A 27,071-nucleotide genomic window follows, 5' to 3' on the forward strand; every position below is an offset into this window, starting at 1 on the left:
GCCCGCAAATGGGGCAAATTCAGTACATTAAAGCGGTTTTGAAGGTCCTCGCTCACCTGGTCATATAGCCTGTTCAAGCGTCTACCACGTGGATGTGGCTGCACCTAAGGCTCCTCCGCCAGCCCTACCCAACCAACCAACCATATATAGGGATGGATGAACTAACCAATTCGTCACTGTCATAAACAATTTTCACAAATTGGGACTTTGATTGCAATTTAGACACAGCTTGCTTAGAAAGTAAGGTTGACCTGATCATCCCGTCCCTAGCATCACTGCCACATACTCGGGAGGCTGCTTCAGTGACTAATTTCACTATCCGTTCTACTGCCATCGTGCGGGTGGAGGACTATTCTGGCACAGTGTTGTTAGAAAGTGAAAGTTTGTCCATGGGCTATTTGTTTGATACCGTCTTTAGAACTGTTGGTACAGTTATTGAAACATCAGTGCTTTCCCAAAAGATCATTTAAGTGTTATCTTTCGCCTCAAAATTCAGTCTGGGAATGATGTTATATCTAATAGTGTTTGAAGATTCTCTGCTTCGTGTTTTCGAGCACTAAGAATCTTAGGTAATACATCTTGTCGGACAGCAAGTAGACCATCAGTTATCATGGCGAAAAGAACATTCTCTGGGAGTGCGAGAAATGCATTCGACTGAATGGATGAACGGATTACAGCCTGGTATTCATTTGGCAAGTATCTAGACCTGTGAAAGTTCTCAAAGACGTGACAAGGACCATTAGCAATGGGAGACTTGAGATAAGTATCACAGGTCTTTACTGAGTTTTCTGAGCTCTTCTGACTATGATGAGGTAAGTCACATTTTATTGGTTTCAATTACACCATTGGAAGCGTTTCACAGTCAGGTAGGTTTGAACCTATGGGACCTGTGTAAGAATAGGGGCTTGAATTAGCGCCAATATTCGTGAACAGAGCTCGGAAAGGCAGTTCATTAAAATGCAAGAAACAAATAGCCTGTTAGTTCCTTTAATTTTCGACGAATACCTCCCTTCCAACCAGTGTTAGTGTTTGTTCCATCACATCCAAGAACCTCAACTTCATCAAAGCCACCTTCGATTTGGTTCATGATGTACTCGAAAATAGCCGCGGTCTCGTCATGGCCAAAGCCAGAGGATGGTGTCACGTTACCAACGTATTGAGAGTTAGGTTCAGCCACAAGTGATAAGTGCTCTTCTGTAACGATGCCTGCGTGTGTTTTAGTGTCTTCCCTTTGACCATCAAAGTATAGGCTTTTAATGGGATCATCATTTCTAGAATGTTCTTTTAAATTCCGAGCAACTTTAAGTTTCGCATGCCTTATTTTGCTCCTGTCCACAATAAAAGCAGAGTTATGTTGCTAGATTGTTCAAAAGTTATAATTCCAGTCTTTAAAGCTGACTGAAGCACAGTTGATGTTATATGTGCCGCAGCCCTTTCGTTTACATTGTATCTCTGAGCAATCATAGCAGTTTCAGTCAAATTTAGCTTCGGTTTAGATGTTCTGTCTCTGGGTTTGGTCTCTTCTTCAGAAGAGCTTTCCTCTGCTTTCTCTTCAAGGTCTGCTTCATTGTCACTGAAGTCATTTTTGTGATATAATAAATAAGATTGACTGTCTTAAAAAAGAAATACAGAATTTTCTGTGAAAATAGTGTTTAGCAAACTATTATTTGTAACGGTCAATTCATATAAGCTGAAGGCAACAGTAACCAAATATAGCGCTTGAGAAATGGCGCCCAATTTGAAGCGTATCCGGCTCGTTCCTGATAGTGACGCTGAGTTACGCAGATCGGGACAGAAGGGCGTTGCAGTATTGTGAGGTGGAGGGGTGGGAGTATTATGGTGAAAAATAACGATGCTCTGCTACCACTATGAACCACCAGCAGAAGGAAAAATCAAGGACGAAAATAGCTGTAGAAACGCTTGATTGTACTGAATTTGCCCCCTTTTTCGGGCCCCAGCGGAGGCACCCCTATCCCACCTCTGGGGCATATAACTGGCATTTTAAGACTTGAATGTCAGTTTTCATAGCATCTGGCAGATGTAAATCCAAAAATATGTTTACTTTAACATAACTAAAATTCATGAACAATTTTGGTATTTTTTTGTAATTTTCAGTGAAATTTTGAAACTTTGAGGCAATAGTTCTCACAGAAGATATTATCTGATTTGAAAAAAAAAATCTATACTTGTAATGTCCATGTGGGTGGGCCACTTTTGCCAGGTATTACATTTCGTTCCGAAAAAAAAAGTGGCAAAACGACCCACCCTAGTGTGCTAAGCCTGGAGTATCGGAAAACACATCTTTGTGTTCATAAAGTATGTCGTTCAGTTGTTCCTTGGCCTCAGCGTCGGTGGTTACTTTTGCCAACATTCTGTTATTTCTTTCCCTGTAGATTCTATGCACAAGTGTTCCGTGGAAGGAGTCTCTCCTTCCCCCACCTCCTGACTTGGCGGAGCGTCGAATAAACAAAAAGGTTGTTGTTAACCATTATCGATACTCCAACCTTGCGAGGCTATTGACAAATGCATTTTCGCTTTATGCATAAAATTCCTCTCACAGATGATGGGTTTCAGTAGTCCCGGTAAGAAGTGGAACTTCTGTCTTATTTTATATCCATTGAAATAAACATCCACAACCGTACTCTCAATAGAAGTTGACCCTTGAGCGAGGAACAGATGCCATAATTCCTTTCTAAGCCTCATTTCATTCTTACGCCAAGCATTCGCTAATATACCAGAGACATAAGAGAGGGACGATCCTGAATCCATAAGAAAGCAAGTTGTTTTGGCAATCGTCGCTTTTATCTATTATTGTTTCTGTATTGCTTCTTTTGGTGTTTATTGCTGTTGCTGGTTTCCTGCCGCCGCGAGGTATGTTGTGTTGACTTGTTTTCTGTGATTTCCTCTCCACGTGCTTGTTTGGACTGTGGAGAAATTTGAGTGACTTTTGTACCTCTCTGCTTCTTTTTTGAGATCTCTGGTACAATAAACCTTGTAAGCTTCGGTTCTCCCCCAAACTTCCAGCTGCCCTCCCCTAAATGGAGTTCTATTTTCGCCTTCTTTAAGAAGTTGGTCCCCACCACCACCTCTAAATAGGAATCGGGAAGGATGTAGAATTCCTGTTGAAAAACTATTTTTGATGCAGAAACGGGGAGTGACTGTTTGCTTAGCTACTGTATATTCCGTAGCTAATGAAATTCTTTCATTGACATCTCTTGTTTTGGCGCCTGCTTTGATTTGCTTCCCTGCGAAATGTACGAGCCAGAATCTAGATAAATATCTGTTGCACGTCTATAAAAGAATGCATAGAGATATGGTGGGGGATTAGCGCTTGTTGCAAATTTCCTGACGCTATTTACTATTAATGCTGCGACCTGTTCGTTGCCTTTTTTCTGGTTATTTCTCAATTTAGGACACAGGGAAAGTTTGTGGTCGAAACCTTGACATCCGAAATATCTAAATTGTTTCTTTGTATTGTGATTCTCATGTTTTGGATCCTGCTTCACAGTCTGCCGCCGGAAATAGGCATGATCCAACGATTCTGGTTTTATAGCTGGGATATTTGCAAAAGATGATTCTCTTTTGTCTACCGCTGCTAACAGTACGTTTGGGTTTCCAGTAGTTTCACTCCTTATATAGTTTAACTCTTCAAATGAATGTGATTGCATTTGGAGAGCGTATGCTTCAAGTTCCTTAAGTGTACCAAAAGTTTTTTTTTTTTCGTATAGGTACACTTTGTATTCGAGGTGCACCTTACTGAGAATTTTCTTGACCTGTTCGGGCTCTAAAGGCGGGTTCTTCAGCCTGGAGAACAGTAATGCTGAGTCTGACAAATTTTGCAAGAGCTGCTTTTGGCTGTTGGAATTTTCTACTTATTTCTTCTTCGAACATTGTTGGTAGTGAAAGCTATAATATTCCCTAATGAAATTACCTTTGAATTCCGCGAAGCTAGTGAATGGCGATTTAAAATTGAACCATTCTCTACTACTCTTACTAAGAAGCAATGGAACAACTTTGGACAAATATCGTCCAGGGATATTTCTTTTCTCTTAGCGTAATTCGTGATGGCATCTATAAACTGAAATGAATCCTGATCCGGTTCTCCACTAAAAGTTGTTAACTGAATTTTGATGTCATCTGGCCATTTCCTACAGGAGCAATGAGGCTGTTGAGCATTTTGCTGCCTTGTGCTATTGTGATTTTGAGTTTGAAGTTTGAGGTTTCTACTAGTTCTAAGATTTGTTGTGGATTAAGTTCACCTTCGCTCTGCATACCTAGAGCCTCTCTGAGTGAGCTTATTTCTATTGACTCCGCCATCTTTCTTACTGATTTCCCGGATTTTAATAGCATACAAGGAAAAATTATGAGATTTGTGCTGAGTGTGTGTATGCCTAGTTTCAGGGTAATTAATTACTTAGGACGAGCCCCCTGTTTGCAATAGCTCCCTCTACGAGCCCTCAGCTGGTAACGGTTATGGGCGAACCTCTCTGCGTTCGAGTGCTATTACCAGACTCACAGTATCTAAAGTTATTACCACACCCACCAGTTAACAGCTATCTTTCCAAAATAATATTCCTCTGGAGGAGGAATTATAGAACCATTAATTTCAAATAATAATTAACTTCACCAAGGTTGTTTTTGGTCAGGACGGTTTAAAATCACCCTCTCTCCCTTATTTTCTTTAACTTACTCAAGGAAGGCAGAGAGAAAAGATAAGTTAAATATCTCTTAATCCTTTTATATCCTTGTACAACCTTTCTTGACCAATTCTAAATTAACCAATTTATTCACCCTATTTGCAAGAATCTAGGGGAGTTCTTACTTATACTAGCATACCGGACTCAAATTATAATGAAAAAACTCCTCTTTTTGATATCTTTATTTCAATAAAGTGCGAATGATACCTTAGAGTAGTCTATGATCTCTAGATAAAATATTTATCTGTCTCTGTTTGCCCTCCCGGAGACTGAGATGGACTTAAGTATTTCTCTATCTAATCCCTAAAGAATAGGGAATTAGTTCCTACTATAGTAGATCTAAAATTCCCCTACTTCTGTCATTAAGGCAAAATTACATAAACTAATACTCTAACTTATCAGGTTCCACTCATGAAGCATTCTCTTACAAGCTGATGAAGTGAACCAATTTACAGTACTAAAGGTGCCTTCACCACTTTTCCAGCACCTGACGTAAACCTAAGCGAGGAAAAGCCCGGAACCAGACCTTCCTCAAGAAGGAAACTAACAAAATTTACTAGGAATAGGTTCAAAATTTACTAGGAATTCAAAATTTAAATGGACAACTCAGCATGACGAGCTATTTGAAAAACTTAAGACGGACATTATACAAGCTCCACCTTTGTTCCATTTTGATCCATCGTTGAAAATCCGAGCATATTCAGATGCATTATCAACCTCCGCAGGCGGCATATTGGCATGTTATGATAATAAAAACCAGGAATGTGTTGTTTCCTATTGTAGTCGTCGTTTTACCAAAACCGAGAGAAAGGCCTCAACATGGCAAAAGGAGCTATATGCACTGATATATGTCCTGCGAAAATTCGGATATTTCTTATTGAATAGAAAAATTAAATTATTTATAGATGCTAAATGCTTAGCATCACTCAACACCCAGCCGGACAAAGTAGGGAAATTTTGCCGCTATAAAATATTCTTGGCGGATTACAATTTTCAAATTCAACACATTAAAAGTCAGCAATATTCTGCAGGCATTTTTAGCCGCTTAGAAGACAAGCAAGATATACAACGTGACGAAAATCAAGAAGTTAACTTCTCGGATACAGAGGATGCTAAAGTCTTTGCTTCCCACTCATTGGAGCACACCTTTCAAATTGACCAGTCCATTATGTTACCTAATTGAGCATTTGAACAAAGGAAAGACCCTTCATTTTCGGACATCATTACTGTATTGGAAAATAAAGATCCTAACAAGTTATCTACACTCCGTTTGGCGAAATACTTTTCTCTCAAAAATGGATTGTTATATAGGACTTAGAATCAACCTCAACTAGGACTGGCGTATTTACTTTGTGTGCCAAAATCGTTGCTAAGCAAATGGTTTGATGCTATCCATAACATCCCGATGGCACCCCACTTTGGGTTTACTAAGACGTACCAGTCGGCACTCAGAAAATATTATTTTCCTAATATGAAAGCTTACGTAGCCAATAGAATAAAGACATGCAATCTTTGCCAAAGATTCAAGAAGTTACCAGCTAAGCTGGCAGGCCAATTGCTGCATCATCCATCTAAAATCATTGCCACTGCCTGGCATTATGAATCAATTGGAAAAATCCCAGTCGGGCAAGGAAATTTCAAACACATACTAATTGCCATTGAAATGTCTACGCGATACTGTATGACTAGGGAGAAGAAATTGAGCAATTTCTTATATATGACATTAATCTTAAATACGGAGCTTTTTCATACCTGTATTTGGACAGATACCCTGTACATAACGCTAAGAGGCTGCAGAACCTAGCGAAGTTATACAACTCGAATTTAAATTTTGTCCAGCGTATGACCACAGAATTCTGAGTGTTATCGAAACATTTCACAAAATCATACAGAACGCTCTTAAATTTTTTGTACAGGAAAATCAAAATCGTTGGCCAAAACTAATTCCATATATAACATTCGCAATTAATACATTTGTACAAGCTAGAACTAAATATTCAAGTTTTTTTTCTTATGTACGGATACGAACCTAAGACTATCTTACATAGCATTAGTATCAACTCCAACGTTATGCGTCGACAAAGAACACCTGAATAAGATACGTGGGATCGTACAGGATAATTTAATTGCAAGTTATAACAAACAGAAAATATATTTCGACCGTAAGCATCAACAAACTAATTTTGATAAGGACCAGAAAGTACTTGTATTTTTCCCAATCGGCAAATTGGAATACCAGAATCCTCAACTAGATTCGTAGGACCTTTAGAAATCATAGTAAGAGTTAATCCTAATTTTTATAAGATCAAATTTTTCCAGACTCATATCGTCAAAAAATACAGGTTTCAGTAGACAGAATTAAGCCATATTATGAAGATAAAGACGACATAGAACAAGAATAAATAGCTATTTTTTTCTACACGAGCGAAGACATCTAAAAAACGTATATAATAGCAAGGGCAGAACAGAAAATACGATAGGCTTTGGAATATCTCATTTTTAAATATTCCTCTTCTTTCAATTGGCAAAGAACATTGAATAGCATAAAAATAGTTTTAATCATTCTCGCTTCTTAATTAAAAAAAAGTAACGTACTCACCACTAGGAAGAGGAAACACAAAGACGAGCATTCAGACAGATAAAAACACTTTTCATTGCAATACAAATACTTATTATTTTCTGCTTTAACAAATAGCTGATTCATTATTCTACAACTGAATGAAAGAATGTAAGATCTGCATTTCCGCATTTAAAAGGCAACTGATCTTTACAAAGACAGCCAACCTATAATTTCTTGATATCTTTTTTCTTTTTCCACTATGGACTAAATATTGTCACCGACATCATGTAACATAAATATTATACAGGATGTTCCAAAAGTCATGACCATTCTTATATTATACAGGATGTTCCAAAAGTCACGATCACTATACAGGATGTCCAGGAATTCAGGACTATCATTGGCATTCAAAATTGGATTATTTTATTGATCTTTTTATGGATCTTTTTAATGTATATATTTTAGAAACTTTACACCTTATACAGGGTGACCAAGAAATCACGCCGTTCGCATAACGAACTTTCCAATATAAATTATCTTTATATCTCTGTGTTAATAGCAACTTTTTAGTATTTTAACTCCTATCATTTCATATATATTATATATCCGTGTTCACTCAATACCAAAAATATCCAAAAGACCTCGCTTAGAAATACCTCCTCCAATTCCAATGGACACATTTAGTACAATTCATACAACTAAAGAGCGACCGAGTCCACAGACTCCAAAACCCCTCACTATAAGTGAACAAATATATATATATATATATATATATATATATATATATTAACGCCAAAGCTAAAAACAGCCCTACCTCGAGGGAAATGAAGTGACATATAAAAATGCACCGATCCTGCCTGTAATTAGGGAACAACTGTTTAGTGCTTTCTTCCTTTACCTTCTAGTGCTCCGAAAGGTGATTTTTTTCGGTGTTCATAATGTTTTCAGTGATTTTTTGTGATCCCTCAATGTTGCCAACTCCTACAAGAAGAAAAATAACCTTCGGCTTATTTTTTAAACAAGCCAAGGGGTGTAATATCCCATGTGATGTTGTAAACAAACGATTCCACATGTCAGTGTTTACAAACACCACCACGTGGTTCGGCAAGAAGACCACACCAGATGGATCTACAATCACTTGCAGACAACGGCTTCTAGCTCCTCCCACGAAGCAGAAAACGACATCGGAGCAGCAGCGCCACCGCCACCCAAGGAACCCTATAAATTGGATGGACAAAGGCAATTCAGTACCAGTTTTCTGGTGACCCTCCTCTAGTCTGCTATGGGACTATGCCTATCCTATCTCCTGGCTTAGCCTGCTACGGGGCTCTGTCTGGGAATCCTAACCTCACCCGCTTAGCCTGCTACGGGGCTCTGTTGGCCACTTGACCCGCCTTTGCTTGCTACGGGGCATTGGTTCCTTAATTCCCCTCTGCTTAGCCTGCTACGAGGCTCTGTAGAGATCCTGTCTGCGACGTTACGGTCAAAAGACAAACTATAACTAACCCTGTATATTAGAGAAATTATTAATGTAGTATTTTGTGCAAATACTTTTATAGTGGAGAAGTTTTATGATAAAACTGGTAGTGGGAGATCGATTCCGGACACTCCTTTTATTAAATGCTCTACCTATACCTATATGGGACAAAACTTTACAATATGCTGCAGAAAAGAATATGCAAGATTAATATATGGATTATACATGCTAAATACAAGATATCTTACATGAATAGTAGTAGTAATAACATATATCACATAACCTTTTACCTTTGAAACCAGCGCTGGTTTATCTTATAGGGTTATGGCACTATATATCGAACACTTAAGGACATTCCTATGAATATTTAATCATTATTTTCTATCAGTGAGGAACAGAGCACTGTTTTAGCGATAAAACTGTAAAGGTGTTTTTTATTGGTTGAAACCAACCCTTTATGACAATTATAATTAACAATTTTGAAATTTAAAGAACATTTAAATAGCAAAGTTGTATTACTTCATGTATCGAACGGTTGTGTTATATATCGATCAATGAGGTTTTAATTATCGAACAGGTTGTATATTCAAGAGTGGGGTTTAAATATAGAAACAGAATATTTTATTTTTAAACAAGTTCACTTTAAGGATAATATGGATGTAATTTCATTGTAAACACATTGCAGTAATTCTAAAATATAAACTAAGATAGCAGACGCAAAGAGAAATACGTATTAAAATGTTTTAAGCTACAAAATGTTTGTTTCATATCGTCACTATTCAGCCCAGAGAGCAGCATCTTACGTTAATCTTTTTGGTTGCCTTTCTTCTTCTTCGGTTCTTTCCGTCATTCCTCGGAAGATATTGCATACACTTTCTTCAGCCTAAATTGTTGGGGTTTCTCCGTGGCTTAAGGAAGTTTTAGAAACTCTTTAAAAAATCGTCACTACTACTTGAGGAATGCGAGCATAATAATTCCGAAGCAATTTCATCTTGATGCAATATTTTGACTTGTGAATTTTTACTACAGTTTTCGAAATGATGGCACCTAGAAGATCCTTCTTGGGTGAAGGTGCGTACACATTTAAGCGTTCATTGTGCCATGTGAATTCACGATTATCACTTTCTTACTCTTCGTTTTCTTCTGAGCTTCAATCATTTGTTGTTTAGTTTTTATCAGCCAGTTTAGTTTCATGTGTCACACTGTACCGGGTTTTAACACTTTTCCAATAAGCATCCAAATCTGAATCACCATCATTTTGTTCCTCTTCGTCACGTCTTAGTTTGTCACGGAACATATTAAGAATACGAGGAGGCATGAATTCTTCCAGATCATCAAGTACGAACTTCAGTTTTTGATAAGGAGTAGGGAACTTTTGTTGAGAAGATGAAGTGGTACTTTAGTCACTCTCTTACTGTGGTTTTCCCGAATATCGTCAACACACTTGGTATAGTCCACACAAGCAGAACTCACTGGATAAAGAACACACTTACGAAATGCGCTTTTCACAATTTCTGGTTTGACAGCATCATTACAAACTTTCTTCAATTGGGGTGCAAAATTTACCTTCGTTACCAAGAGTTTTGATTTTCTCGTCCTAAAGAGCATTCTTCAATGCTCGTTTCAAGGGTGAAAATACGCCTACATCTGCTGGTTACAGAAGATGAGTGGCATTGGGGAAAAGACAATACACCAGTATTCGATGATCGTGACAATATCCACTGACTTGAAGTGATAGATGATTCCTGTGCCCGTCAAGAAAGAGAATAACAGGAAGTGTGATTTTCTCAGTGTCTAGCTACAGACTAAACCGTTGGAGGTAAGTCAAAAATGTTGTAATCTTCATTCAGCCAGTTTCTGTTTTCTCATAGATCCATAGCTCAGGTACATTCTTCTTCATAATTTGCTTAAGTCGTATGTTGCTGTAGATAATCATGGTTTGGGCGCAACACCCGTTAGCACAGAAATTGCCAAGTACTGTTATGCCTTTTTTTTTTTTTTTTTTTTTTTTTTTTTTTTTTTTAGATGTTGCTGTAATTTGACGCTGTACTTCTCTCACACCAAGGTACTTTCCTAAAACCATGTGGAACAGAAAGTTTGTTTTGTCTGCGTTGAGGATCCTTCTTGGGTCTTCCATTATTGCACTTAATCCCTCAGATTCAAGATAGCTCTAAAGTTCAGCAAACCGGCCGCACATTCTCTCTTCCAAAACCGCAGCCTTGCCCTTGCTAGTAGTTTCAACCTTCTGAGACAGACAAGGATGTCTTCCCATAAAACACATGAATCAAATTTTCCCTGGTCTTCCATGCTTGAACGATGTGCTTCTTCCTAAAGACTGTACAATTTCCTGAACAGTGTCCAGTAAATTACTTTTCTTAAACGGAAATCCTCTCTTTGCCATGTTCATTACCCATTCAGAAATTCCCTCTTCTTCTTGTGGGCTCAGAAACGGCTTCCGGCCAAGAGCAATCTCAGTCTTCTGACGCCCAGATAATTTATCATTTAAAGTTGTGATAGGAGCCTAGAAGGTTCTCGATGCCTGCCTTTGGGACATCATACCGGACCTCATCTGCTGAACAGCTTGTCAAGACAGATAACAAATAATGGAATGGTTTCATTTTCTGACAGGTTTGATTCTGATTTTGGGGACACCTTCCTTGTTGGGTTTCTTAATTTTGCCCATTGTCAAATTCTGAGCAGTAGTTAAGGATACTCAACAAAAATGTAAACAATAATTTATGATTAACTTCAACTGGGTTACTAGTCTATACATTGAGAAGATCCCGGGTCAGAAGTGTGAAATAATGCGAATCAGCACGACGTAAGACCTCGATTAGATAGGCTCTCTTTGACGAAGCATTACTAAAAATGGAAAATCTAAATATTGTTATAACGGTTTGAACCCATGAACTATCAGATACAAGGTGAATGGCTTACAATTCAGTGTAAAACTCGGTATTCAGTGCAAAAGAAATCAACAACTTAGTTAAATTAATATTTAAATCACCAATAGCCCTTTCAGTTACAATAATGTTCGATACAAAAGAACACTTTTCTTTAAAGGAACCTCTTTCATCGAACGGCATTTCGATATTACGAAATGGGTCTCCAATATCGAACATTTTTTTCCTTCAAATAAGATGATAGCTGAAAAGTAACATTATAACAAATAAAAATACATATATTGAGTTGAGTTGATTTTGAGTTTAACGTCCCATTCAGCAGCGAGGCTATATGAGACATGGGCCTACTGATTAACGTGGAATCCGAACCACATGAGCTCCCGCCGGGAATCGAACCCGGGCCTCCCACGCCAAAGGCGCGTACGCTAACCGCTTAGCCACGGAGGAGTTCTATACATATATTGATATTAACACATCGTATTATTAAAAGGATACCTTATAATGACACCATCACACATGGGAAAAAGGATTACCGTGCTGCACCGTACAAAAAATATAGCAAGTTCTCCAATCTTCCACCAAAACACAGACTAGGAAATTTTCCCGCGTTCGCTAATATCGAAACGTATCGACCTATTGATTTTTATAAGGTCAGGTTTGGAAGGGTGTGTTCACAAATTTCAGATAGTACGCAACGTTTTTGGTTTTCTTATTTCTTAACGAAATGACCAAGGTGTTCGATATTTAGGGGGCGTTCGATATTTACTGCCATTACTCTACCTATGTTGTAGTTACAAATTACAAGAATATATTCATGTTATATATATATATAGTTACCTTGAAATATATATGTATAATAATAATAATAATAGAAATATATAAGAAACTAGCAAGTAGCCCTGAAGGGGTCCCTTGCAGGCATGACAACGTGATTCTGGGTGTTCCTACGTTTTATGAAGTAGAGAAAAAAGGGGGTTGGGTTTTGTAAAACCAACCTTTGAATAAAACCATGAACACCGAGTTTGGAAGTGTGTATAAGATTTTGACAGAGAAACTTCGTGGGACGCGCAGTCATGGAGCTACCTCAATACTTGATGAAGGTATTGTCATCAGCTGACATATTGAAGGGACTTTACATTACAAACCATTACATTTTACAGACCTAAGATTTTATTTTACCTACCCAAATTCTGCTGCATCTTTTTTTAAAAGATATGTATTTTGTGTATTTCATTTAATACACAAATATTATAATATATTATTAATTATAAATTAATATAATTATAATATTAGCGCTGTTAAAGCTACATCCCAAATTTAGTATTCATGTATTTTCATGAAATAACTATACCATTTAATTCTTCATATTTCCAGCTGTTCATAAAGTTGGTAGTGGAGACAACATCCCCAATCTGTTGGGCAACAATTTTCTTACACTTTTTCAGTTGCCTTCAGTTCTTTGCCGACACCATTTACAGTGGCGGAACAGTATGGATATTCCACCATCAGTCTTTGTATTTCTTCGCGAACTTAATTTATATTTGATACAGTTGCAGCTAACCATTTATTTCAACTTGTTCAATTTATACATAAACCTGGCATTGTTTACATGCAGCTAGAATGAAAGGTTGTCCTTTTTATGGTATTCTTGTGGAAAGTGAGAGGGTGTTTGTGTGTTACGGGACTCTATTCTTGTATAGTGCCTGACTGTAGAAATAATTCACGTTTTTTTTCACTAAAATCAGAAGCTATGTTTCGATTCCTCAAAACTGTTATTCGTCATAGTCAAAACTGGGAAACAAATAACAGACCATTTTTATTGATGAAACATTTTCGTATTTTTAACTTTATAACAAAAAAGGAAAAAAAGAAGAAAAGGGCTAATAAAACCTGTCTTAAGTGAGAATTCAGCTCGGAAAATATTACCAGATTTTCCGTCGTATTCGAGTAACAGGGGTTATGTTAAAAGGAGAATCCCATAATCGTATGTAATAATAATAAAAAGTTTTGTTCTTCTATCCTTTCCAGCCGGAATTTTCCAACTCGTGCAATTGAATTAAGTATTTTGTCAATAAGATACGCATATTGCAAAACAAGAAATGAGTCAGTCATTTTTCAAAGTAATGAAAAATGATTCAGATTTTAACATTGTAAAATATTTAGAATTTTATACATATGTTTTTATTTTGGCTCAGTGAAACCTGTTTGCATTGGCTATTACAGATTCCGTTGAATTAGCATGAAAGTAAGTGTATTTTGAAGCAAAAACTATTGTAGATTGTAATATACATACTTCTAATGCTGTTGATTAATTATTGTACAGGTATATATAATAAGCGGAAGAGTTTTCTTACATTCGATGTTTTGAATTCACTCACTTAGAGAAAGGAGATTATAAGGGTAGTCTATTTCTCTACCTTTTAAATTATATCACCTATTTTTAGGTGATAGGGTAGAATCTTCATTATTCGATTAAGAAAGTACCAATAAGGCTTTTTACTTTATTTTCTTCGAGACTGGAGGCATTTTAGATAACGTTACATATGCTTTCACGCCTTTCTGCGTTGAGGCATAGTGTGTGATGACGTCACAAATTTAAAAGGATATTTTTTTGTTATGCGTATTATTATTATTTTTGGCGGGTTACATTTTGCATTCAGAAGACTGAAATTTTGCGCACACGTTCAGTGCACCTCTTAATAATTTTCATGTGTTTTCAGATCTCTGCGTGGAAACAGCGGGGTCCAGAGGGTCAAAAATGTTTAAAAAAAGGATATTTTTAACAAAAATGTAGCTTTTTTTTTTTTTGTTTTGTTATTTTCCCGCCTCAAATGGAAACATATGAATGAAACCGTTTGAAAGGCTGTTCTATTCTGAAGAAAATGATGTTCGTACTATGCTTCTAGGATAAATAGGGGTGTCTCAGGAAACTGTTACCTGAGATCCTGTTTTATATGGGAATCTGGGGTATTTGGGGAATATTATTTTTCGCGGGCTTGCTTCTACAAGATTGAAATTTTGCACATTTTCTCAGTGGACCCCTCAGTATTTTTCAGATTTGTTTCAGATCTCTGCCCTAAAACAGGGGGAGGGGGTCTACAGAGGTAAAAATTAAAAAAAAAAGACATTTTTAACAGAAAATTCCTTTTTTCGTGATTCACCCGCCCCAGATACATGATGGAGACATTTGAAGGATACTGTTTGAAAATTTGTTTTATTCTGAGAATGTTTTGTGGGAATGTTCTTAGCTCATTGTTAAATAGTTTCCTCGCCCTTACTACTCAAGATAGAAGCTTGAAATTTTATACACACATTTAGTACACCCCTTAGTATTTCCCAGTTGATTTTGAGATCTGTGCGTTAACAGAGGAATCCAGAGGGGATCAAAATTTAAAAAAAAAAGTAAACAAAAAAAATGCCGATTACTCTCAAACTTTCCCGCTTCAGGGACATGACAGGGAAATGTGAATGTTACCGTTTCAAAAATTGTTCTGTTCTAAAGAGAGTGATGTATGTACCATGATGCTAGGGTAAATAGGGATAAGTCAACGATATAGGTTAACGATTGGGGATAAGTCAAAATTCAACCCCAATACTTTCACTTAAATGGCATAATTAGCATTTAATACTAATTCCTAATGCTTTTTCTTCAGTTCGCGACTTGTATTATAGGAGGAAAAAGACTTGATTTAAATTTAAAAAATCGATTTAAATAAAAAAAAATCAAAAATTATTTTCTTTTTTAAATTATGATTTTTTCCCACCCTGCTGCCGAGTATAGGTCGTAACTTTTGAGCCATTGTTTGTAACTGCACCAGATACTGCATCGATATCTGGGGCTTTTGGTTTCAGAGAATAGAGCTGTCATACGTGAGCACAAATTTCGTATAAGTGACGCAGAACACTGGGAAGTATGGACCGTGAAGAATTAACTAGTGAATCCATCCATGCCAAGTGTACCAGAGAGAAAAAAAAAAAAAAATGCTTGACCATTTTATAATTTTTATTTTATTTTTTTATACATATTTCTGGGCATTATCGGTATCTATGTCCGCGAAGTCCGTCACGTTAAGTGTATTGAGAGGATTTTGCATACAAATCGTATGTACGGAACGTAAGATAGGCTTTTCTTTTCTAAATAAAACTGTTCTTATTTATCAACGTAGGGTTCACCAGGTCTGAGTATTGTAAGTTAACGCAGACCCCCCTATAACTGCAAGAATAAGTGCGTGTCGTCAGACAAGAATGGCTGTCATCGGAGTTGGGGAAAAATATAAAATAATAATAATAAAATTATTGTTTGAAGTTTGTAACTATGTATGAGTCCACAAACAAAAAAATAATTTGATTACAAAATGGTCAAGAAACCCTTAATAGCTCGCTTCATATGGATTGACTCTAATGTTACAAACACACGACGACAGTCGGAAGTGTTCCAGGAACGTTCCATTCAGACGAAAAATGAGAGTATATATATATATATATATATATATATATATATGTAACAGTCAGTGACCATTGTACTTAATGAAATAATACCGATGTGATTGGATTCCAGAGTTGATAATTTAACACAATCAATAGTCCAAATGAAACTAGTTACGAATCACAATTGATACTAACAAAATTGACACTTAATTTTATGATTTTATAGTATTTATGCGTTGTTTGTGAAGTGACACCAAAGATCACAACCTGTTAAAATATAAGTTTGAATGTGGAATGGAAGACGATTTACACTAATGAAGAAAATGACTGAACTAACATATGCACAAGTCTTAAATTTAGTCTGATATGCATATTAATAATGAATTTTGTTTCATTTTTCCTATAGAAATGTTTTTTGTTTTATGGTGATGGAAGATTTGAAGCAGATGACGATGGCAGTGAAATATTCTGCAGATGGTGTGGTCAAGGTGGTAGTTTATATTGCTGTCGGTCGTGTCCAAGTGTATTCTGCAGGGTAAGTATTTCAAGAATTTTAGTGAGTGTAGTGAATATTGCTATGTGTGTAATTTATATGAACTACTTAAGTTATTAGTAAATTAAGGGAAACGATTGATACGTTATTGTGCTGACGATGTATCTGACTCTTATTCTTGAGGAAGGGATTCATTTTTATTTCGCAACTGATTTGTTTTGTGAAAATTTATAGATTCTAATTTAAAAGTGTACAACGTAGGCGGGAATCAACTAGGTTTACTTAGTCAGTATAAGTCATTAACCACTACGCATCCCAGCTTTTCTTCAAACCAGTCGCTCATCTTCATATTCTGTGGTGGTGCTTTGTTGATCGAAAGATTTAGGATGAGCGCTCATTTGGAGATAGGCCGTGCTGGTTGGAGTCAAGTTCACATTTGAAAGAAAGGGATGGACGAGAACTATTCATGAAAAATATTCTAAATACAGCCAACTGTGCTTTCATTATCATTCAGCCAGGAGACATTCAATGCAGAGGCAAGTACACTTGACGAAAAATATGTGTAGCCACAGTTCGATTTTATAAGGGGTGTGATTGAAATATGCCCACTTCTGGAAAATTCTCTTTCCAGGTTCTATTGTCTAAAGCACAATGACTACTACTCTGTGACATAAACATCTTTCTATATTACTTTGTGCTATACGTTAGAAGCAAAAAGAGGTGTTGTAATTTTATTTAGGTAAAATGTGTGTTCTAATGCAATAAATTTATAAGTCGTAATATATTTTATAGTTTTCTTAAATATATAGATAGATAGATATCGAGCGCTTTCTGAATTGCGATCACTCCTCCACACAGAAAGGCGTGGGCAGCAGCCGAGCTGAAAAAATGACCATCCCGACTGAGAAAGAACACACTCGAGCTACATGTTGGCAGACAACACACTGTTACAATGGGAGGTGGGCAGGATTTATCTGCATTCTAAAACCACATGATTGTAAGTGCCTGAGCAACAGGTGCGTCAATAACCCAGACAGCAACACTTGTCAGATGCGCCCGTTCCAGTGTAGTGAAGGTGTACAAGGAGTGGCTAGAACATGGGATAACGACCTCCAAGAGACACAACTGCAAGGGTGTACGGAAAGTCACACTGCAGTGGCAGCGTTACGTCAAGCGACTCGTGACATCCAAACAAACTGTCAGAGTCCGGGAATTACGTGACCAATACAGTAGTAGATGGGATACGGACAAAACATCGCCGGCCAAAACCTCGCGGGACAAAATTTCGCCGGGCCAAAACCTCGCGGGACAAAATCGCCGGACCAAAACCTCGCCGCCCAAAACCTCGCGGGACAAACTCTCGCCGGACCAAAACCTCGCCGCCCAAAATCTCGCCGGACCAAAACCTCTGTGTATATATATATATATATATATATATATATATATTTTATGAATTTTACAATATCGGCATTTGAAAGCATCTGTTTACATTCATGTAAATAAGTTAATCCAATAATCGAGATTTGAAAGCAATTAGATACAACCATAAGTAATTACATAAGAATTGTAAAATAACAATGATTATTAAAGAAACTGTTATAATGAAAATTTCAAATGAAACAGTAAATATCTATTCTTCGGTACTTTGTTCCCATGATGTTCGGCAGGTACTACTAAATCTTCTGCTTTCAAAGGCTCCAACCTGTCATGTTATGTCACTGTCTTGACGTACGGTACAGCATTCATGCTGTTTTATATATATATATATATATATAAAAACTTATGGACTGTGAGCTGTCTCTTCATACTCCTTGCTCGGTTGCTACATAAATTGATGCACCAATGATTTTTGTTTTTTCTCCTAACCTCCCTTCTCCTCAATTACAGAAGAAAGACTTCTTCTAGCTCTTTACTAGTGGGTAACGTTCCCATTATAGCCGACACGTTCCCACGTTGAATGGCTATGCTTATGCGTTGAATCAGGAAACTTTTTGCTCGATTATCTCCTGATTTAATTGATAGACGGTGGCCGATTTCTTTTATAAATTTGAGGCCTCCTTCTTCCCAAGAACCGCTAGACTCAATTGCTATTGCGACAAAGCAATAGTTATCGAGTAGATTGCTATATTTATTCCTTTTTTCTTTCGCTCTTCGAGCAGCTACGAGTCCAGCTTGTACTGAGGCATATTGTAGGTTGGAGGGGGCATAGGTGTCTGAACATGTGAAGTCCTTTCCCTTTTGTTGTGCCGACAAAGTGAAATTATAAAAGACATCCTAGGCTCGAACCTCACCTATGTTAAAAATTTGATTGAGATCGGTAGTATGGCTCAAGAGGTATAATGTAACAAACATAGTCATTTAATTTTTATATATATAGATTTCCAAAGCATGCACTAGAATTTTTTCTTGTCATTATTTTAATGTAATTATGTGTTACTAAATATATACATATAGTAATATATAGAATATTCTACATTGAAGAAATCGTCATAAAGAAGTTTTATCGTGACGACATTTCTTCCCAGGCGACACTACGTCTCGCTTAATTTAGACCAGGCGAGATTCTGTGTCGCGAGATCATTACAAAGAGGTTTTGGTCAGGCGAGTTTTTGGGTATGGCGATATTTTGGGGCGCGAGGTTTTGGCAAGGCGAGGTTTTGACCCCGCGACGTTTTGGGTGGCGAGGTTTTGGCCAGGCGAGATTTTGTCCGGCGAGGTTCTGGCCGCGAGGTTTTGTACCCAAACCGTAGTGGATAAACATCGCCCGTATCCCACACAAATATGCGGCGTACACTGACACGCATGAAGTTTCACATCAGGCGACCCACTCGTCGTGCTTGAGCACAGGAGCACGCTAATTGGACCGCGGATAATTGGAAAAAGGTGTGTTGGTCCGATGAATCACAGTTTGTTTTACACCACTCGAACGGGCGCGTGCGTATGTGGCAGCAACAGCACAAAATTATAAACTGTTGATACACATGGTGCGTACTGTACAGGCAGATGGGAGCGCGTGTGTGGATTGAGGATGCTTCTGTTGACATGAACTGGGACCGTTGACGTTCATGGACCACAGTGTGACATCCATTGTGTATCTGCAGGTGTTAGGAGATCACGTTCGCCCTACAATGCGACACTTCTACTCACACGGAGACTGCATTTTCTAGGATGATAATGCACTGTGCTATCAATCGAGAACTGTACTTGCTTGGTTTCATTTCACGCAGCTGCAGCATATGGATTGCCCCCCTAACTCACTGGATCTTAATCCTATAGAATATATATGGGATGTTACGGAACGAGCTCTTCGCGCCATGACTCCTACACCGACATCTGAGAGCTCATTGTGGGATGCCATCAAGAATATATGGTGTCAGATCCCCGTAGAAACACATCAGAAACTTACAGAATCCATGACACCATGTCCAGGCCATCCTTCAAGCAAAAGGTGGGCCACAAAGTAGTAGATGGTCACAGTTCAGTGAGCAGTCAGTGTATAATATACATGGAGTAAAATTCGAATCCATTCTAAAATAAAGTTGGGAATTCCTTTACGTAACACTGAATACACCACTCAGGTACTACCGTGAAATTTATCTTTCTTTTTGGGGATATAGTGGTTCAGTGGTAGAGCGCTCACCTCTCGTGCTAGGGATCCTTGGTTCGATTCCAGCAAGTGAGTTTGTGATGAACAACATCGTGTTCGTTGGTTTTCTTGTCTTCCGTTTCTTCACACATTCCCACTACACCATTTTTAATTTTTTTTTTTTTTTTTTTATCATTCACCTTCATTAATCTTCCATCTTGAGCCTAAGGGACGTAATTGTGGGAAATAAAACTAGAAATTTAATTTACTTTATTCCCCCTCTGCCACTGCAAAAGCGGAAAAAAAGGTGCTGATCGTGTTGAAGTGGGTAACTTATTTTTAATTCTTTTTCTGTAATTTACATTAACTTCTAAATCTTATGTTTCCACTCCAGTTGTCTCCCACTGATGTCGGTTAAAAAGTGAATTACTAGAAATAAGAACGTCATTCGACTATTTGTTATAAAATTAATACCAATAGTTCTTTGATGTGTGCACGGGCGTCGTTAGCAGGGGGTCGGGGGGATGCGTCCCCCTCAGATTTTAGTCAAATGTATTTAAAGAAACTATAGTACTTTGTATATATATAACTTTTGTCGGAAAGAGGATTTTGATTCAACCGACTTCCTCAGATTTAAAAAGCTGACGACGCCAGTGGATGTGTGTAAAATATCGCATCGGTTGAGCGTGTGTAAATAATATATAGTGCCATGATATATATAAAATTCTGCATTACAGGCTTTTCAGCCTATTTCATATGACGACCTCACTTTTATCACATCATCTTGCGAACGACCCTCATAAATAGTTTCCGGCTTGTAATAAGCTTTGCGATTATTGTTGCTTATCGCTTATACTTGTGTATGCGCGTAGGCCCTATAGGAATAGATGTAATATGTTACATGATTTAAGTTTAGCGTCTCTTTTAACAGCAAAGCTATATGAAACGTGGATTAACGTGGGGTCCAAACCTCATAAGCTCCCGCCGGGAATCGAGCTGGAGTCTCCCACACCAAAGACGAGTATATTATCCATATAGTCACGAAGGAACTCTGTATATGAATAGAAATTACTGTTTGGAACTATGGTAATAAAAATATATCTATCAAAATAAAAGATTTTAGAAAATGTTAAAAATTTCCCTATTAGACTCTAGTTACAATTATCTTTTTCACCTTCCTTCATGATCCCCCAGGTCGAGAAACCCCGCTGTAGTGTATACATTTATTTATAACAAATTGTGTATGCACATTGTCTGTTTGATGCGTAGTCAAGCGAAAATTCATGTCTTAGAGTTATATACATTAGAAAAACTTTTAGAAGTCTGCTTATTGTAGTAGGGTCGAACGAAGCATGGGTATCTAATCATTTGGGTTTCTGTCGTTATCAAATTAGCAGTCTGATACTCAACCCATACAGATTGTATTGCTCTTAGATGTAGCTTTTCTATTCATATGAAATTATCATATGAATGCAGCACGTATCCTTTGAATTCTCCAACTCTGTTATTGTTTGCCATTCCAACATCTCACAACCCTCAGTTACCAAATAAACAGTAAATGTTCGATTAAATATACAATTATACAAAAATATGTATTATCACATTAATACAGATTAGTATAATCAAGTGTTCAAAAATAGGTACTTGTTATTATAAGCACTAGAATTAATTTTTTATACTTGTTTAAATATATTCTAAACTTCCCTGAGCGGAGGTTGAATGTGGTAAGAAGAAAAGCAATCAGACCCGAGCGAGACTGTGGTGAAGAGAAAATTAGTTTTGTTCGTTTATAAGATTAGTGCAGTGAGCATATACAGAATACTGTTTAGGGTGAGTTAATTGAAAAGATATAATTAGAAACAAATTATAGTAATGCTGTGTTTTAATTAACCTCAGTTATTTCGTAAGATTAAAATTACCCTCCATTTTGAATTCTAGTTGTAGCCATTGTAACTTTGTCAGTATACATTCGAGTCATCTGTTACTCATGGGTCCACTCATTATACGGTATTTTATTATATTTTAGCGCTGCATCAAAAGGAATTTTGGAGATGAAACAGTAGAAGAAGTTGAAGAAGCAGATGACTGGGAGTGTTTCAAGTGCAATGTGAAAAGCCTGTGGGAGCATCGGGCTGTTTGTTGGGCGTTGCAAAATTATTTCAAAGAACAAAAAAAGTAAGTGCACATTTATAATATTTTCAGAAAATAGGATAATTAATTACTTACTATAAAAGCAGCATAATCTACAAGATGATGTGAATTGATGAAAAAGTGGTGAAGAACAAGCATGTTTATTCTTTATTTAAATACTATCCCATTATTTTCACGATATAACTAAAAGAAGAAGCTTCAGTTAGAATGATAATTAGAGTAATACTGATTAAATTTGTCTCCGGGCTAGCAGGAACTTAACCGTGAGCCTCACGTACCGGAAGGTAGTTTTATCAGTTTAGCTACCAGTGACAAGATGAGTTTTTTTCTGTGTTTTTTCTCTTTATTGACAGGACTAACTAAACAGAGCTCGAACTGGCTTCATTCCTCGTTATCATACCTTTTGTGCTATGGATTCTGTTGTAGCACAGGTATGGATCTTTTACTAGGGGAAAGGGGAAATAAAATTCTGTGTTCAATATAAGTAGAAGAAAATGTAACCGATCATAGCCTTTGCAGTGCAGTTCCTTCGAAAAATGTTCGGTTTACGGAGATGTTCAAATAGTATATTTAGACTTGCATACACGAATTTTCTCTTTGGTTACAGAAAACTTGTATAATAAAGATGTGTTCAAACCATCTAAGATTTCTTAAAAGCTTATTTAAGTGTCTCTTTGTCTAGAAAACAGTAGTTAATAATTTTATAAAATTAATTAAAGTAGAAGTTTTCCTATATATTTCTTGTTCTTGGTTAATAGTAACATTAGAAGGAAAGATAAAAATATGTTCGGAAATACGGGAGTAAAACAAGTAGGGCATAGTCCAGATGAATTCAGGCAGGCAATGAAAAAATCTTAGATGTTACATATGTTAAAGTTCAGGACAATCCTATGTTTTTGTTTTGTCAATAATAATAATAATAATAATAAAAGATACAGACACCATTTCTGGTGTGAAAATTTCGGCATATAAGTGCTCTAACTGGAACGGTTCAATTTTTTTTTAATCTTAAAGTTAATAATTTACTTACTAAAATTATCTCATCTGTTTGAAAATACGTGTTAAGTTCTCTTGCTATAGTCTTCTTATTATTTTTAATTTTTTTTTTAATCCCAATATAAAAAAATGTGACTTGATCAGTAGTATACAGTACTACATGCCCTGAAAAAGAGAACTTCCATTTTCGAATTGAACAAAATTTATAAACAATTGAAAATTGCTATACATTAAACCAGTTTCCGTTACCACGTTCTCACATATTGGTCTCGTGAAATCAAAATCTAGTCTTATTGACATGGCATCTTAATTCTGCATAAACATAAGTAACAGACTCATTTTTCAAACATATTGCAGGAAAGAAAGCATTCGGGTCATTCCGTGTGAAATCAACCAAGCCCAAAACCTCATGATGTCAGATTTCGATGAAACTTGGTGTACATGTAGGCCTCTATGAAAGAGGATCATGCACCAAATTGTAGCCCTGTACCCCCTGTAGTTTCAGAGTACAGAGTGGTAAAAAAAAATGGACAAATTTGGTGTTTTTTGTAGAATCTTGTTAGCTTCAATTGGTCATATTTCCCGTAAATATTGAGCTACAGAGAAAACTAATTTACCATTTTGAAGAGGAAAGAATATGCTACAAGATATGTGGATAGTGCCTGTATGTCAGCTGCTCTGGAATGGTGCCTACTTAGTTCCTTCCTGCACTTCTTGCACACCTTGCCCAGACTCTGAGCTTTGAGTTGTGGAGCCAGTTCTGCCGTCCACGCTTGCGCCAGATGAAGTCCAGCCCTCACTTTACTGATATGACTGGCAAATGGATTGGCACAGTAGAGGAATGGCAATGCTGACATAGTGGAATGACTGGCAAATGGATTGGCACAGTAGAGGAATGGCAATGCTGACATAGTGGAATGACTGGCAAATGGATTGGCACAGTAGAAGAATGGCAATGCTGACATAGTGGAATCACCTAAGCTACAATATAGCTTTTGCATGCACACAGTTACAGGTAATGCTGCACCTGGATCACGGGACTATCCACTACCTAGGTACTGACACTCGGAAATGTGCTGTATAGTCACTGTGATCTCACTAGCTATGCCTGAACACTATATAGACATTTCCAGCTAGACTTGTTGTCCAGTCCAGAACTAAGAGCCTACTGGCATGCAGTGTCAATGTTCTCGGCTTTTATACAGGTAACGAACCTGCCAGAATGTTCTAGATGGTTCTAGAACTTTCTAGAATGTTCCAGATGATTCTAAAACTTTCTGGTATATTCCAGACGATTCTAGAACCATGTAGAATGCTCCAAATTCGAGAACCTTCCAGAACGTTCACATATTTAGGTCAATGCAATGTACTGCGATTGATAATGGAATGTTCCAAAGATCCCCAGCGGATTTTGCACCAGAAAAATATTACTGCCTGGTCAGTTACACTTCACTTCACCAGTTACTGACAAATTGGCAAGTTGCCACATTGGCACCCCTAGTGTCTCTCCCGACATTGTCACACGAAAATCATTGCAGACTCCAGGCTCGTTCTTGGTCCAAGTTGATATTTGGCACACTTATACCGGACATATATTGGAACTTTGGTACCCAATTTCAAGGAAATCAATGAGCAGTTTCTGAGATATCACTGATTCAAAACTTCCCACGATTTGTCGAAAATGATAAATGATTTTCAAATAAATGTTCCGCATATCTTGTAGCCTATTCTTTCCTCTTCAAAATGGTATATTATTTTTCTTTCTAGCTCCATATTTACGGGAGATACGACCAATTGAAGCTAACAAGGTTCTACAGAAAACATAATTTGTCCATTTTTTTTTTCACCATCCTGTACTCTGAAACTACAAGGACGCTTCGCATTGGTCTGCGGCCTGGACTGTTACTCGTGACCAAAATTTGGTACCTCTCGGTTCACTCGTCTGGTCCTCAGGCCGCATACAGATACACAGACACACACACAAACTAACTCTTTATTTTTATTTATATTAGATATTTTGTACAGTTCGCGGCATAGAAATCGTTACACAAATTCTAAGTCCAAATTAATAACAAACTCTTGCCCTATTTTCCTATGCATCGAGAAATACATGTCTCAATCTATTAATTGCTTCTAGTATTCAATCCAACTCCTCCACCTCTCCTTGTCTAAAGCAGTGTGTGTGTTTCTTTCCATTCGGCTTAAAAAGAAACAGGAATCAAGTTTACAACGTTATAGCTTTAAAACAGTCTTTTCAATTAGTTTGTTCTGAAATACTTTTAAGAGCTTAAATTTAAAAAAAAGTCATACAGTGTTCCCAGAGCTTCATAAATACCTTTAGTTTCATTTTTTCCCTTTAAAGACTGAAAGCTAGTAAGATGCTCCCTAAGAAATCTATGAAACGAGAGCAACATCTAAGCGAGTATTCAGTAAATTAAACTACTAAAACCTATATTTATAGCACAATAGTGCAGATGAAGTTTAGCCCTTTGGCAATCTTCAGCATGGAAAGCAAAAAAAGGCAATACATTGGTATTGAAAAAGTAGTTAACGAATTTCTCTCCGAAAAAGATCACCCGTACAGTTGTTTTTCAGATGGTAATCTATAATTATACTTACGTTGGTTGAAATTCCTCCATAGTTGTGAGGCGAGACACTGAAACCATCCCTACCAAGGAATGAAGGTAACATGTAAAAGTAGTCAAATACGAACGATATTAGTGTCGAATTCATGTGCAAAGATGAATAGGGAGTTGGTATGGAGTTGACAATGGGAGAGTGACAGGAGAAAAGAATCGAACATATCCTATATTTGTGTCGAATGGATAGTTTTCGGGATCACTGACATAAAAGGTGATATTTCAGACGTGGATATGTACAAGGTTGGCCCTATTGGCATGGGGTCATAGGGAGAACCAGTGAAGACTTCAGAACAGTTCCTTTTTGGTGCGTTTCAATACACTGAGAGTGAAAAGTGATAATGCACAAATACTGATATCACATTTGGAATTATTGGAAATATGACTTCTGGGAAAGTGTCGTTGCTCCAGAGAGGCATTACTAACTGATCACTTCCTAAAATCGTCACTGCTTTGCAGGGGCGTAGACAGGAATTTATTTCAGCAATTGAGGGCATATTTTACTAAAATGTCTATCATCATCTCTAAAATTAGACATAATTTACAGAAAGGGAGTGATTTCGTGGGGGCAGGAGCTCTGGATTGCCATGGCCTGCATCCTGTGTATGTCCCTGCTGCTCTGAATTGTCATAAACTCCTCTTCAAATGTAACACATAAAATGTAAATAATAAACATATAACATAGAATACAATATAAATAGAAAATATGTTATTATAGAATACAATATAAATAGAAAATATGTTATTATAGAATACAATATAAATAGAAAATATGTTATTATAACTAAGAAATAGAAAATAATTATAAAATAAAGTTGAAGAACAAGTTTGGCACTACTTTATCAGATGGCTCTATCAAATGTAACTTAATTAACACAATAGTAACAAATTTTACTGCTTTAATAAGTGTCCTGAACAAGGGGAAGTTCATTATGCACATTGTAACTAAGTTACAAGAGGTTTACGTCCTATCTGAATGGCGCATACACCGAGTAAACTCTTGGAATATCTCATTAAGTTAGCTTTCAACGTAGCTAAAGGAAACGTATGTGAACGAGTACATAGAGTTCTCCGTAGCAGAATGGATGAAGTCATGGTTCGATAACTACAAGGTTCGAGGTTCGAAATCCGTCTCGGAAGC

At 37.1% G+C, this 27,071-nt stretch overlaps 1 protein-coding gene across 2 annotated transcripts in view; it reads left to right on the forward strand.

Annotated features, from left to right (window-relative positions):
- The window catches only part of LOC145680890 (uncharacterized), a 134,422-nt gene that overhangs the window by 68,174 nt on the left and 39,177 nt on the right, over positions 1–27,071 (forward strand). For both annotated transcript variants that reach the window (XM_081752047.1, XM_081752048.1), the window contains exons 5-6: positions 16,472–16,600; positions 22,171–22,319. In XM_081752047.1, coding sequence (XP_081608173.1) covers positions 16,472–16,600; positions 22,171–22,319 — 278 coding nt within the window. The remainder of the gene's footprint in view (positions 1–16,471; positions 16,601–22,170; positions 22,320–27,071) is intronic.

The sequence above is a fragment of the Thermobia domestica genome, chromosome 3 (genome assembly GCF_964235325.1).
Source record: "Thermobia domestica chromosome 3, izTheDome1.hap1.1, whole genome shotgun sequence".
NCBI lineage: Eukaryota > Metazoa > Arthropoda > Insecta > Zygentoma > Lepismatidae > Thermobia > Thermobia domestica.